Raw genomic sequence first — 16,525 nt, forward strand, 5'->3', positions numbered from 1 at the left:
TCCCAGTGAAATCAAGGACCATGGCAATTTTAGGAAACAACTGCACTACCTCAACCTCATCGTCGTCACCTCGGCGTTGTGAATTAGCATCTTAACTTTCCAGGTCCTTGCACTGAAACTGGATAAGCAGTGCTCGAAATGAAAGACCCAAGTTGCTTTTTTAGCGCCCTTCACACAATCTTGAAGGTACAAAATGAACAAGGTGCTTATGGAAATGCTCTATTTTGTGTGGGGTAATACTCGGTCACCGTCGAGACCCCAGCCAGAGTATTAGGCATGTTTGTCCGTTCAGATTAGCGGGAAATTGTCAGGTGAACTCACGGAGTGCATTCTCGTAGAACCCAGGCAAGATAGGAGACAAGTGCGGACTCTTGTCCTGGGTTTGAATTGGACCGATATTCGAACATCAGGTGCATTAGTGCATGCCAATCACGCCCTAGTGATGCAGTAGGTCGATGCTCACATGGGTGAGTGCTTAAATATTATAAGAACATTTGTGGGAGAATTATCTCTCATAATCGTGACCCATAATCTTGACCAGACGTGTATAGTACAACTATGGTTTTGATAAAGTTTACTTGCAACGATGTTGGCAAAATTGTATTACATATCTTGAGTAAAATTTTAGTTCATATTAACGGGAAAATGACCCAAATCGATATACATTTATCTATATATTTATGAAAGGTGGCTGTAAATTAGAAGTTTATCCATAATGAACGTAAAACAAATTTATTGTTAAAATATTATTGTTTTTGGATGCAGGACTGAGATCACATTACCGAGTATATTAAGTCGGTGGGTGCATCACGGAAAAGGCATATATACCATGTATGTACAAGTATGGTTTAAGAGCATGATATTTACTACGATAATAAGCATTTCAACGTAGTGATAAATGATAAATGTAACAATAGAAAGATGTTTTGTATGACAGTAAATTCATGCGTTGCATCCCCCATCACAAGAGCATCTGTTGTTTGCGTGATATTTATATAACGCTGAAGTAAGGTGGGAATTATAGACGTGCAATGTTGTTATTATTTGTAGTTGGGGTCCACTATTATGAAACTCAAAATCTGACAAATCTCGAAAAAAGTCGACGGATTTGTGTACAGTTGAATAAAGACACATGCTACAGGTTAGACAACACGTACACAACAATTGTTCGCACATATCGTCATTACACTAGTTCATTCATCCAGACAATTAGATAATATTATTATGCTACCTTCACCTCAAATGCATCCTTTTCCATGATAGAGATTTACATAATGGCTTTCTCTCCACCACTGACTTTATGATTGACTCCTCTTCAACAGGTATCAATGTCCACCACATCACCGTCATCACGAAGAACCGTGACGATGTGTATTGAGTTTAGAATGTTGCAGTAAGAGTAACAAACACAGGGACACTATAAGTCCACAGCATCTAATGCTGAGGCATAATTTAAAAGGGATCGAACGAAATGAAACTAAACGGTTTATAAACCAGTAATGATATTTGTTAATTGCGATCATTTTTTAACATAAACTAAGCATGTAAAACAAACAAAAATATTTGCTTTCAAAGTTTTATATTTCAGACTTAAGTCTGAGCAATCTTGGACGTGCCGTCTTTAAACAGGTATTGAAATTTATGCGCTGTAAAGAGACTTGACACTGTAATGATAATGTCTACATGCATGGCCTGCATTAGTCCCAAGTAGTTGTCTGACGTATGCTGCGCAGTTTCGTTTCTTATTGTACCATAAAACTGTCTATACCACATGATTCAACTTACGCCCACGATACAGTGTTCCAGGACTAGCATGCAGTGGAGTGTGCAGCACAAGGCGGGGAGACAGGTTTGTTTTGTTGTTTCAAAATTGAATTTTATCCGCTGAAGACATGTTAGGAGCTTAATAATGAAAAAACGCACAAACAACTTGTTTCGTAAAGTAGTAGTCTCCCAAAAATGCGGGATTTCCGGTTTAACGAGGTCCGGATTAACGCGTCTGGCGTAGATAGTTGCAGCAATTGTTTACATAGAGGTGGTGAGGTGAAATGGGGATTAGCGTCGCCCACAGAGGTACCATGCCGCACTTTAACATAGAAACCCCACTCGGACAGAGTATGCTGACCAGTTCTTGTTTTATTGCCGAGAGGAAGAACCCTCTTTTAACATCCCCGACCAGACGCCCTTAGCAACATCACTGGCGCTGTGATGTTCAGATAGGAGTAATGTTGTGAGAAAATAGGATTTTACAAAGTAAAGTGTCATGTGATTTGTTATGATAATGGTAGTAGGGGAAAGGATCATATTCGTTTTCTGCAACCGTCCCACAGAAAAAGCAGCATTAGCAACATCAACATCAACGGCACCACAACATCAACAACAACAGCAGCGCTAGCAGCAGTAAGGTACAGTGCCAGCAAATGCAGCAGTAGCATCAACACCAGAAAGAGTTGCATCGGTAGTAAACAGTGATGCAGTTTAGTTATTGTTCTGATACGAATTACCATGATGATGGTGGCAGTGGTACAATCATTGCAGGAAATACTCTGGGCAAGACGAAATCGGATATAACGAACGAGCAGCTATGAGTCAGATGTAATTCCTCTGCAATCATTACTACATGTATATTATTTGCTAGGGAAGATTGTAGGCACTGATTATGAAGATCCATCGGATTTGTGGCATTCCGTCGCCTGAATACAGTAAGACCTGGTTGGTGTGGAACCCGCTCGTCCGGGAACAATGGGAATGTTACGTTTAAGGGTTTTATTGGACCTGTGACATCCCGTAGCCAGATGAACAATGAAACCCCGTCTATCCGCATCCGTTTTCCTGTTCTGTTAGGAGCGTCTACGTGAACACCAAAGACACAATTCCTTTACAGAGATGTCCGAAAATGTTTTAACCCAGACGATCTCACAGGGCTTACCGTTTGGGCTAAAGGAGTTAACATGTATCGTCAGTTTCATCTCCAAATCTGTTTCCTGAAATCGATCAAACTAACAGTCGTTATTACACATATCAACCTTGACCCTGTTAGTCATGGCGAGACAATGCTGTACGTCTAATAATTACACAAGGATATGTTCGCGGTAAGGTTTTCAAAATAACAGTACCCTAAACATATTATAATACATTGTGGCCACATTTTAAACTAACGATGTTATGTTTCAAATGACCAATATAGCTTTTGACTCCTTGATAATGAAATAACTCGATGAGAAAAATATCAAATATCTACATTTGTGTGATAGTCAGATTTGATTATCATTGCTAATGAAAAAAATTAATTATTAAATATCAAATATCTATTTGTGAATGGATGCATTTTTTTCATAATCCTTGCTGATGGAATAATTCAAAGATAATATCATATACCTACTGGTAATTGTGAAGTGATAGATATTTTGAGTATCCTTTCTACTGAAAAACAACACGATGATAATATCATATACCTACTGGTAATTGTGAAGTGATACATATTTTGAGTATCCTTTCTACTGAAAAACAACACGATGATAATATCATATACCTACCGGTAATTGTGAAGTGATACATATTTTGAGTATCCTTTCTACTGAAACACAACACGACGATAATATCATATACCTACCGGTAATTGTATCCTTACTAATGAAATAACTCGATTACATTACGGTAAATGTGAGGTAATAGATATTTTTAGCACCTCACTAATGAAAACAAACACGATGATAGTATCATATACCTACCGGTAATATTTTAGTTTTCTTACTAATGAAATAACTTAATAATTATATTATATACCTATTTGTAAGGTGATACATTTGTATGTTATCCTTGCTAATAGATTTACACGATACTATTATCATATACGCTGTTGTGTTCACAACATTTATCTCCATGTCCTGGATACGCCAGCAAGCCATGTTGAAATGCCTAACAGTGACATTTCCACAATATCAGACTGGCCACGCGAGGCTAGCCCTACACCTGCACAGGGCCAGAACCCGGAAATATAGATATTTATAACACGGGATGGTGCTCGTAGAAGTGCTTGTCTTAGACTTGCTGGAAACCAAATGCATCTTATCATCAATATTGTTATGTAGAGTGAACACGCATTGGTGTCCGTTATCCGTAGGGTTTGTATTGCGATGTCGATATATCAGGACATTCGAGGAAGAATTACTGTTTCAGCCATTACCCTTCAGATCTGGTTGTCTCGAGATTTTGGTGATCTCGAATATTTGATATTTGATATCAAACATCCATGTCCCCGTTATCTAAACGTATCGAGTCAGAACAATTGTTAGGTCGAATAAACGTTAACATCGGGTTTCAGTAGTTCGCGATATCAAGTTTAGTTTCTGTTTCTATTTCACGTCGTGATATGAGTATTATATTTGGGCAAATTATTTAGATTGTACACTGGTTGACTTTCACCAAATAATTATCTCCTTGAAACGAGTGTCTCACCTTTTCGCGAACACCTGGTATCATTACTATTTGATAGTGATTCATAAACCCATGCTCATGATATAATCGTAATAGTACAATCGACTCTGCTTAAGGCAGATGTTTCTATTGGATATGGAAAGGGTTTTGTTGCTGTATTTACAATCAGAAGTACATTTTACAGAAATTATTAGTAATACTATACATTTAATGGTGACAAATGCAATACTTTATAATAATATTTAAATATATGCATAAGTGTTTCAGTTGAATTCTCAACAAATGTGTGCAGATATAGTTTTGTTGCAATGTTATGATAATAACGTTATCAGTAATAATTACGCAACATATGTTTATTCAAAAATCATTTTTTCAAACCTGTACATTTAAGAAAATTCAACACTTTTTCTATACGAATTAAATATAATACGGAAAGCCCTTCCCAGGCTGTGAATGGAAATAGCACGTAACACCCACACGTAATACTCGCCATTGTACCACATGCCGCAGTATATACATATACTGACACACAATGAAAAAGCATAATCAACTTGAACGCGAAGGACAAGAAAATGATTTTAACAGTAAATATTTACTCGCATGACAAAGAATGATGACGGTGTGATAAAATGACATTGTTGTGTTTTACTATCTCATTCCTAAATACTAGTACACAAAACAACTTAATCTAATCAGTCTGCTATTGTAAAGATATTACAAAAATTCGAATATACGTTTTCAAAGTGTTTCAGCATACATAACCCAACTCGCTGACTAACATAAAACACGAAATAAATAACTTATGACAGAGCAACGTCATCAAAAATGACTTTTGAAAATCTAATTTTAGTTACAATCTTTAAACATTTATCTGTTGATTATGTCGCAATGGCAAAATAGATATGTTAGCTCGAGCTGTCGAGCCTGTCACGGCGATTAGGCAAAAGTGGCATATAAATGTCCATATACCAAGATAACAGCTAGGTGGACTGAACGCCAGACTGTATTTTACACCACCAGAGATTGGACTGTCTAAGAATCCATCAGGTCAAATGGAGAGAAACGGTAAGTTGCCACATTTGTACCTTAAAATCATTTTCATGACATATTAATCAAATAAATATTACGGATAACAATCGCCGGAGTTTGACAGAACATTGACACGTCTGTGTAGTACCACTTGGGAACACCAGAACATCCTTTCTTCTCTGCCCCTGCGTGTTATTCCTCCAACTGTAACTACCTCATCTACCTACCCTCCTATCCATCTACTTAGGTTCTAAAGCCTACAAGGATGTTATTTTGTTAGTTAACTCCCCATTTAAGTTAATTCTACATTCATATATTTGTACTTTGTAAATTTGTTATTTACTTGCATTAGTCATCAATCAGCGTTCTACTTACATGTGCGTGTCACCATATATATATAGAACATTGTATTTATCCTTTCCTAAAAATAGTAACTGGAAAAATGTTGTAATAATAATTAACCCTCTTGTCCATTATATAATATATGTACATATTCATCAAGTAAACTTGAAAAATAGCATTGTATTTACCCCGGACGGCAATCTACATAAATGGAAACTGCAATGTTGTTATTTAGTAAGTTGACAATCCTTGCTCTTCCTACATACACAGCTTCCCATCCATGTACTTATCCCTATTTAAGTATAAAATAACATTTTGTTTACAACCGCCTTCCTATCTACTTAACGAGAAAATGCAACAACGTTATTTAGCGTCAAGCGATGTTATTTACGTTAATCATTCACGTTCATGGTACATAGTAATACATATGCATATGCATTATGTTTATAAAATAACATTGAAAATGTTTCATCATTGTTCACCTATCCACATAACTCTTAGCTTCATTAGTGTTTGGCTAATTTATCCCGTTAATTATACACATACATACCTATTAATGTCCTTGTTATGATTATAAAATAACATTTATATACCATTGTTCACCAATCCGCCAAACCCCTAGCTACAACAAGTATGTTTAGCTCTGTTATTCGCCCACTTTAATTATACATACACATACATAATTATACATTTCACTCTTTAATATCATTCATTTACCCACTAAACTCCTAGCTACAACAATCGGTTAATCATCCAAGTTAACTATTCCCAAACATACACATACATTTCACTATTATGATTTTCAGGTGGTATTTATTTACCATCGGTCACCTATCCACTAAACTCCTAGCTACAACAACGATATTTAACTCGGTTATAGATCCCGTTGATTATACCACGGACCGTGATTATACATACCCATATAAATACATATTACTATTCTGATTTTCAAGTGCCATTTATTTACCATCGTCTACCTAACCACTAACTCTGAGCTACAACAACGGTGTCTACCTCGGTTATTCCTCCCGTTATTCAAAAACATACATATTAATGTCACTATTATGATCATAAAATAACATTTATTTACAATCGTTCATCTAGCCACCTAACTCTACAACAAATATGTTAAACTCGGTTAATCATACTCATTAATGATACATACAGTGATGTATTAATCACCATTAAAAAAAATAACAACGTATATGTGATTTCCCTATAACATGCTTCGTTCATTCCATCCGATGTTATCAGTGACTATCTATAAAACAATTCAGCATCCGTAATACTTTCCCCGTAAAGCGCGGGGATTACTGCACGGGAGTCTAGGCGAGGGGCGCACAGCGACAGTCAGGCCGATACACCGACTACGGTAAAGCACTACAACTTTTGTTTTGATTTTGCAGTGATCACTTTATGAATCACAGACACTGTCACACTCTGAGGCTGACTGGACCCCCACGAGAGCACGTGACTTTCCCCCAGCCAATGAAAAGCGGCTGGGTTCTACCTGTGTGTCTGTGACCAATGAGAGATGATAGTGAGTGATAAAAGTGTGAAGAATAATAGGCTGATTTCAACAAGTTCTCGGGACAGGCCTTCAAGTCTCTCAATAGCTTGCATGGGCCCGCGGCGGACCGACTCAAATGACTCTAAACTATTACCCCACGGAGAGATTCATACCTGCTGTGCTTTTGCAAGTCAGAAATGTGTGTATGCTAAAACATGGGCCCTCGTCAGCGTGAAGATATTACTCGATGGACAAAGGCTCTCCTTCTTCTGTACCTGACTTTGGAGATCCGCGTGGTAGCGAGTTGGATGTAAGTTCTCACTGCTTCAGGAGAACCCTTCTATAATTTTCGGTCGAAAATCGGCTGATACACGTGCAAATAAAATGCCGTTCAGTTCCCATAAGATAAAAGAGTGACGTTGAATAAACGCTGAAATAGATACAGCGAAAAGATGTCAAAGTGTTTGGGCAATGATCCCTATTCTTCTTGGATGTTTACTATGAGATTGGTTGGAATTTGTTCTGTAAAGCCTGTCAGGAGGCTGTAGTTCATACATGGTAGGAGTGTTCGTAGCTTACGGGAATATTACTTTCCACACGTTTTGTTGCTGTTCGGGTGCGTATTTAAATTTTCCTTTTGTCTTCGAATATTCTGCTCATGGAAAGGTAATGTGTTACAATATTTTTTGTATAATCGATGTTTTGTTTTATTTAGGATGTCATAGCTTTATCTATAAGAGAAGATGAATTATTCGGTAAATCACATGTTCAGTTAATATGATGTATTAAAGGTTTACACTTCTGTAATCGATTGTCAAATCTTGGATATATTGGAATTGCATAATATACAATGATAAATTCATAATATCTATTAAATCAAGTTTTAATATTTAACTGTAAATATAGCTGTAACCAGAATATGTTTATCATTTTGTCTGGCGGAATTTGTGTGAATGTGTATGTCAGTCTGAAATTTTACCCATTATCACATGAATTCTGAATTCATATTTAAGCACATGCTAGCTGATGGAATATAACACGGGTACATATGTGGGTGTATTTAGGATTGATATAGAAATGATATCGTCATATACTGATATGTCTGGTATACTCACAGAGATAATGTATCAAGTATTAAATGTTAAATTATTCCTCACAAAATGCACATTGCAATGACATAATACTGAGTATAAAAAAACCCAACTCGTACAATTCTACCTTTCGCCTGTGTATAGAATCCGAAAGTATGAAATATAATAAAGGTTTGCGTTTACATTTTTCAAAGTGTGAAAGGCATGTGTGACACAGCGATTCACATTTAACGAAAATATGAATTTTGTGTTGTCAGGCTGCGTGTGTGTGTGTGACTATAGGAGATTTAACCGGTCTCTTCGACGTTTATGTTAAATCGTAATACCACCGTCTCACCTTACATAAGATAATGATCATGAGCAATAAAACAGCGAGCCTATCCCGTATTTGATTTCATTCATATGTCACAACTGATGGACGAATGTCATAGAAACCTCACGTGAATGTACGTGTATGTAATCCAAAGATACTTTATTTTGCAGGAAAACATCAGTTTATGTTGTGTCATTTAAATGTTGTGTAACATTTATTTATTTATTTATTTATTTATTTATTTATTTATTTATTTACAATTCATATTTTCATATTCATCTTTTTGATGTGTTAAACAATAAACACAATAACGGTTCTATATGTTTACCGTGACTAACATTTTGCATAATGTCAAAAATACATATATGTCAACGTGCTTTAATGTTGTTAAATACCATGACAGGAACATGTTATGTTTTTTATCTGCTATATTTGTCTATATGGAATTGGAGGAACGTACATGCATATGTGTAAGAAATTTTGAAATATGAAAATTAATAAATATAGTACAATAGTAGTTTTGATAAGTATCATTATTTCTACTCCAGCATAATAATCATGTTTAATCATATAATTATGAAATTATATGGGTATAATAAGGAGAGTAATATTGAGTGTATGAGGGGTGTAACACGTTCACACGTCGAAGAACACATTCTCAATGCTCAAATACATAGTTTATATGTACATATTTGTTCATAATGCTTGGTGACATTCTACATTTTGTCTGCAAACAATCCCCACGAGTAAGGTAAAAACAAACAGTGTACAGTGTTCTTTAAATATCAATGTTCTAAAAAAGCAGGAAATGCTTCTATGCAATTCAAAATGAATGTCAGTGAATGTGCACACATTCGCCTGAACTACATCATGTTTTGTGTGTTATGGTCTGAATTCAAATAAGGTATTTTTTGTGTATTGAGTTGGCATTTTCACACGATTTTATGTTGACAGCTTGTACGTTCGCTGCATCGCGATTAATAAGGCATTATGTTTGATGTGTCCTGTCAATACAATGTCCTTCACTCATAAGTGTAACTTAGTCATGCGATTATCACATAGTATAAATGTAAGGGACAACATCAAAGATTGCAGGGATGATTGAATATGATTGGATTGGTTTGATTTACTCTGCTTACATGATCTTGTTTAAAGCAGAACGAGTAGAGTGATTTTGTATTGTTGACACTCGCAGTTTCAAATATATTCGTGGATATGTGCGGTAACTAACAAGGACTATGTGTAGGAACTTAAGGAAATATTACCTCAACATATGCAGAAATTGTTTTCTAAACCTATTGGTCAAAATGAGTACCTGAAAGTGAATAGTTATCAATAACCGTCTTTGAGTAATGAATATACGAAGCTATTTTTGTTTTGTTCCCTCAAATTAAAACTTAAAGTTTAAGTTATGTAGACAAACAGTTTACTGAAATCAACATTACAGGCACTTTTTCCCAAGAGGAAATACACTGACACATTTCATTCCATCAACTCTTCAAACATTCTTGTTTCTTACCTATAAACGTTGCGACATGTGTATCCCTTTGTTTTTGTTCTGTATTTCAACGAATTATTCATCAAAAGCTATAATCAGATCAATTGTAACAATTTCAATATTACCAGACTAAACTTGCTATCTTTGTAGATTGGCATATCTTCTTCCTTTTTTGCACATATAACCATACATGACCATCCGTGGTATTACAATTCTCTTATCAAACGTGGTGACAGTTATCGACTCTTCGATTACATCTTCTTTACAAGGGGCTATTTCCATTTTCATACACTAGTTTTTACATGTTGTGAAGATTTTCATTATAACTTGGGTAAGACTACGCCATTCATGACCAGCAAGTTGTCATGCACAGCATGTAGCCGTTGCAGCGGGTACCTAACTTTGACAATTCGTAGTTATGCCCCTATGCCCCTGTGCCCCTATAAGTCTACATTTGGTGACAGATATAATTTCTCGTTCCATGTTTCATTGTCAGGACGCAGCAGGGTTTCTGTAAACTTGCAATGAAGCTGTACATCATATCGCTTGGAAAATTTGCAACTTTATATTTTACATTTTCTACCTTCCCCTGTGTTCTGTGGGGTATCGTCCTTGTTTACTAAGAATATCTTTTCTTTTAATATTTTCACACAAATTCATAAGAATGATCTTAAAGGGTAAATGCTCGTAATATTCTTTATGCCTCTTTGATGTGACACTGAAAGCTCTTCTCTTAAATGAAAAAAAAGCTTAGCAGCACATATGGAAATAAAACAAATTCTTCTAAACACCTGCTATTTCCTCTGTGTGTTTAGGTACCTCGGTGTGGCGTCCCTGGCGGGGGCACTTCACGACGACTCCTGCAACGACCTCCCTGGGCTTGTTGTCCAACAGCAAGAAGTGTGTCGCAAGAACCCCCAATCCCTGTTGTGTATCAGTGACGGGGCTCGACGGGGGATTCTGGAGTGCCAGAAACAGTTCAAATACGAGCGCTGGAATTGCACTGCCCGGATCAGGAACAACACAGTATTTCAAACAGTCCTCAAGAAAGGTGAGGCCATCTGTGATTGCATGACAAATGGTTCCTGTTTATTTGTATGCTATGCACTGCAGCCAAATGTATTAATAGACATGCATTCCAAAACTAGCATTACCTGTGGAACCCTGTTAATATGGACGGTACAGTTCCCAATGATGTCGCCCGGATTAAGAGATAACATGATGAGGGAATCATAAGTACGGTGTAATGTCATGCTGACAGTAATTGCATACAATGCATGTGTCCGTTGTGACGGTGTTACCCAATCGACTACTAACACCAATTTCACAATTTCGTCCTCTAAAGCAAGCCCTTCTGGATAGTATTTCTATACATGCATCCCCCCCCCCCCCCCCCCCCCCCACCCGACCGTTACCCCTACAGCTTAGCGGTTAAAGAATGTGCCTGTCTCACTGAAAATTCGGGGTTTTATTCCTAATCTTGGTATGTGTTATTGGTGTCCCTGCGCTGCTTTCTTTACGCTTATAGTAAAGACACATGCTTATTTACGTAGATCCATCATACCAATTCTTACACATGTTCTTTCTGTCTTTGTTACTTGAGAAAAACGAAAAAGTGGCATAATAGAATATATACATCCAATAAATGATCAAACTTTAGTGCATATTGCAATATATATATATATATATATATATATATATATATATATATATATATATATATATATAATCAATGAATTCCTGTTTCAAATTGATAAATAGACAAAGGCATGTTAACGTAATAAAGACACAAGTCATACCTGCAATAAAAAATAACACAGAAGGAAAGCAGTTCTTTTAGTATATAGAAAACAGAAACATAATGACACAACTCTTTAAATGTTTGTTTTTTTCTGAGTATATACAGCATAAAATAAACACAGAGATAGTTATCATTTTCTAAGGCGGATAAGTTATGACAACTTAAGTTCACTTGATATTCCTTCATGATTTTAACCTGGATTGTGTAGCACAAGAGGCGCTAAATATCATACAGTTCTGGAATTGTAGCAACTAACACGATTAGCGGAAAGGTTACAAGCACAGATACACATGTGAGTTCACGAAAAACTGCCGACGCAAAGTTCATCCCGATATTTTTAGAATGTTTGTCCGTATTATTGTTTGTTTACTCAAAGTGACGAGTCTTTGAACTAGTTCGTTTGCTTGGTTAAATGCCATTCAAAATTGAAGGGAGTCGATCTGGACTTGAGTTTCTCTTCATGTGATCAAGGCCCTCCATAGGAGTGGTAGCGAACGCCCATCTCATTTGCTGTCTGATCCAGCATCAGACCGGATTGTTTATGTTGATCACAGTCCTTGTTTAGCTGTCCCGTTAGACGTCATAAACTGTAATTGCTTCAAATCATACACGATAACATCAAATTAAATGGAATTCCCAAACTTCCATCGTTGATAAAAAGTGCGGATATTTCTTCGTCTTCGTCCCCCTGCTGTGCTCAGACCAACCGTTCACTCAAGGAGGTCTCCGTTATGAATAAAGACTCCGCAACACCAAGGAAACAGCAACTTTTGCCATCAATTTTCTTTCTTTTTGTCTCTTGATGATTTCTGCAGGCACCCATCTCCCGCCCCTGTTAAAGGAAGGAGAGGCGAGACTAGTTTATGGTGTGTGTGATAAACTCTGTTGGTACCAAGCCATCCCCGCCGTGATGTGCATGTCGAGAGGGGTGGTGGGGCCTGGGGGAGGGGATGTTACCGTCAGCATTTATGTTTATTTGCTTGAAGGAACCGAATGAAATGATACGGAAAAGAATCATTCCTGCACATTGACGTGCAGCATCCGAGTGATGGATTAGAGATGTTTTTTCTCCCTTCCATTGACTATCCCAACATGGCTGATTGCCTGACCTGTAAGTAAAGGTGATGGAGTGTAGACCTGAGGAGGCTATATAGTTGTAGACTAAGATTATAACGGGATGCTGGCCCGTTAAGGCGCGACAGTTGTTTCTTTATTGATATTGGTATATTATTGCCATGTCGGGATGTTGGCCTGGGAAATCGAAGTAGCTGTGCCTGTACTGGTAGTGGTTGCTCCTGTATTGGTAGGGGAGATGAGTATGGTTGAGAGAGAGAGAGAGAGAGAGAGAGAGAGAGAGAGAGAGAGAGAGAGAATATGCATTATTGGTTCATGTAAAGAAAGTGACTGTGCGAGTGGGTCGTGTGTGTGTGTGTGTGTGTGTGTGTGTGTGTGTGTGTGTGTGTGTGTGTGTGTGTGTGTGTGTGTGCTGGAGTGAGGTTTTACCCCGCATAATCTTGACCATTGACATTTCGGGAGGTAGGATGAAAGAATCGACGTTGCCTTCTTTCGGATAGAAGACTTGAGATATGTTTCCATTGCTTTGACTGTTGTTTAGTCTCTGGCTCACAGTTATATGACGTCTATCTTCCAAACCATAACATGTATTTTACAAACATTTATTTAGTGCTGGTAGCTGAAAGTCTTTCTGATCTTAGATCATCTTGGATGGTGTCACTTCCCCTCTTGAACTCCGTTGCCAACCTCTTAACAATAGCATGGAGCATCATCCCCTGAAGTTGACAGCATTTCCGCATGGATGGCTGTTGGGGTTTTACACTTGGTCCAAATGCAGCCTGTAAGCATGTGAAGTATTCTCCTTGATGCATGGACACTGTTAAGGGTGTACACTACACCCTTCGTAGTTAGGCTCAGAACTTTTCAGCCACCTCTTGTACTATTTCTATTTACCTATCTGAGAACGAGCAATGCCCATTCACTTTCTTCTACTTTTACTACTAAACTACCCTCGACATGAACTTGGAAAACACGATAGGGATAACTTTTATAAGGATACATTCGACTGAACTCGATACAATTATTTGAATCAGCTGAAGATGAAGTGAATAGCAAACGACAGGCTACGAAGTGTAGTTGCCGGTTTAATTTGTAATTTCTGTTTAGTAATATATCTAGTTTGGAACTCGAGATATTATGACGGTTTGACTTCTCGACTGTTTGACCGTTTGTTAACCTGGCTAAGGATGGCGTACTCAAATAACCTATAATACAAATGAACTGTTTAAATGAATAACATAATTCAGATTAATATGTTTGCCTACCATTCACATGAAGCCAGAGCTGACATTGTTTAAACTTCTTTATTCCTTCAGGTTTAGGTACAGATGCTAGTACCTTTTATCAAGCAAGATGCCACTTAAGAACAATTACATTCATAGATACATCAAAGCAGGCCAAAAAAACTATCAACCTTAAAATATTACATGGAGACGTGCTGTGGTTCACAGAACGTAAACACCCAAACACACTATAACGTATAAGTGGTAAATATTATAGCGATGCCGCAGGATGAGACGAGGCGGTAGATCATTGTACTGATAAACACATTTCAACATTGTGTGAGAGTATCAAGACAGTCGATGGGATACAGACTTTGCGGGGAAAGCGGGAATGTATTTTCTGTCTACCACAACAAGCGGAAGCTGCTGTGTGTCTACTGCTTAATGGATTATGTCATAAAAATGAAATATGGCCCAGTGCCCCTCTACGTTGTAATATCTGCAGCTGTCATAAGGAACACTGCCATATGGTACAACTGTAGAACTGGACTAGAGGGGCTGTTTCAGTACTTCCATCCGTCTGTTTGCTGATAATGAGGCATGCGAGGCATCTGCTCGGTTTAATATGGAATTTAATTTAGTTTGAATAAATAAGTATTTGCATTACATCTTGTATGTTTGCCATATAGCAGATGAGGATGCTTAAGATATAATGTACCAATACATTGCTCATAATGTTAAGTATAGTACTATGATACAAGAGTTACAATTGAGTTTATAAAAACTGAAGTACGACAGTGAAATCCCGTTTATCCGAATGGTAACCTTACCTATTGAAATGGTCCGGATTAACACTTGTACGGATTAATGTTACTGGGTATCCATGCAAGTGTTTCAGCAGTAATCGTCCTGATCATAGAGGTTCCGCAATAACCGTCTTAAATGTTTGAAACGAATCACATTTAGTTTCAATCCCAATTCTAACAGAAGATGATCACCTTCTCCCTGTATGTCTCCTTACATGGCGCGATTGGCGGAAATGGTGACTTACTTCCTTCTATGAATTTTGGATTGTAATTTCTTCATTACAAGAGAACATAGAAGTCGTCTAAACATATACACGAGAAGCTTACATTTGACTCATGTGTATATTTGTAACAGTGGAATGTCATGTCTCCAGCAACCGTGGTTTTGAAGACATGGACAATTCTATGACCAACAAGCTGTCACGGAAGGAAACAATAAAACTAAATTCAGAAGAGAGGGTTTTTAAACTCTAGTCTGTCAGAAAATAGCGATCTAGTGATCCACACACTAGGTAATGCCCATCAGGCCTAGGTCCAAATATCAAAACTCATTTAAGTGATATATTCTCTTCTTTTGCACACAAGTTCAACCTTGTTAACAACTTCATTAAATTGAAGTCCATTCTTATTTTCTAAACCGTATTACAATTTCTAACCAATGCTTCCCTAGTGTAGAAATCCGTGTATCCATATGAACCATTCAGTTTAGGCATGTGCGTGTTGCACTGCTGGGTCATTGTGCTACATGAATCATATAACTATCTTCAGATGCGAGAAATGACTGTTTAGTTTGTGTCGATGTGCTCGCCAGACCGCTCAGTCGGCATGTCTCTTGAAAGGTTATCAAAGACCGACCGAGAAAAACGTTCACAATGCACAAATTTCTAACAACATGCGTAACATTTCTACAACAGTTTTTATACTTTATGCTGGCCCCTTTTGTTGCATCTTTTAATTTATAGCGGAAAAACAAAACACTTTTAGTCATAAATAGCCGCAATCGTAGATTTTATCATCTTTATCAGCATAAATACCGCTAGAGACACGTCTGTTCTCGAGTTTATGAATGGCCTCAAACAAAAACATCCTTCAGGCATCTGAAGAGGCAGTTACCCTTATACCACAAGGGTAGTGGTATCCTTGGCTATCATGGCCCATCGAGCAGATCGCATCGGAGATGTTGTTGATGTATATGTGATCTGAAGGGGATTAAATGAGTTTTGACGACAGAGTCTGAAGCCACACAGCTCGTCTTATACCACTCACTCACTATGTCCCACTGCCCACGGACTTCTCAAATTGATTTCTAACGCTGATGAATGGATGGCGAGCATTTCTTTGAAGTTGCCTGTTTCGAGACGTGGTGAAATTCTTGAGAGTAAAATAAGAGCAGCTAATGTC

At 37.4% G+C, this 16,525-nt stretch overlaps 1 protein-coding gene across 1 annotated transcript in view; it reads left to right on the forward strand.

Annotated features, from left to right (window-relative positions):
* Positions 1-7,224: 7,224 nt before the first annotated feature.
* LOC124144276 (protein Wnt-16-like) overlaps positions 7,225-16,525 on the forward strand; it is a 52,698-nt gene continuing 43,397 nt past the window's right edge. Inside the window, exons 1-2 of the mRNA XM_046513610.2 lie at positions 7,225-7,628; positions 11,036-11,271. Of these exons, the coding sequence (XP_046369566.1) occupies positions 7,534-7,628; positions 11,036-11,271 (331 nt within the window). The 5' untranslated portion in view covers positions 7,225-7,533. The remainder of the gene's footprint in view (positions 7,629-11,035; positions 11,272-16,525) is intronic.

The sequence above is a fragment of the Haliotis rufescens genome, unplaced genomic scaffold (assembly GCF_023055435.1).
Source record: "Haliotis rufescens isolate VD_foot unplaced genomic scaffold, xgHalRufe1.0.p SCAF_16, whole genome shotgun sequence".
NCBI lineage: Eukaryota > Metazoa > Mollusca > Gastropoda > Lepetellida > Haliotidae > Haliotis > Haliotis rufescens.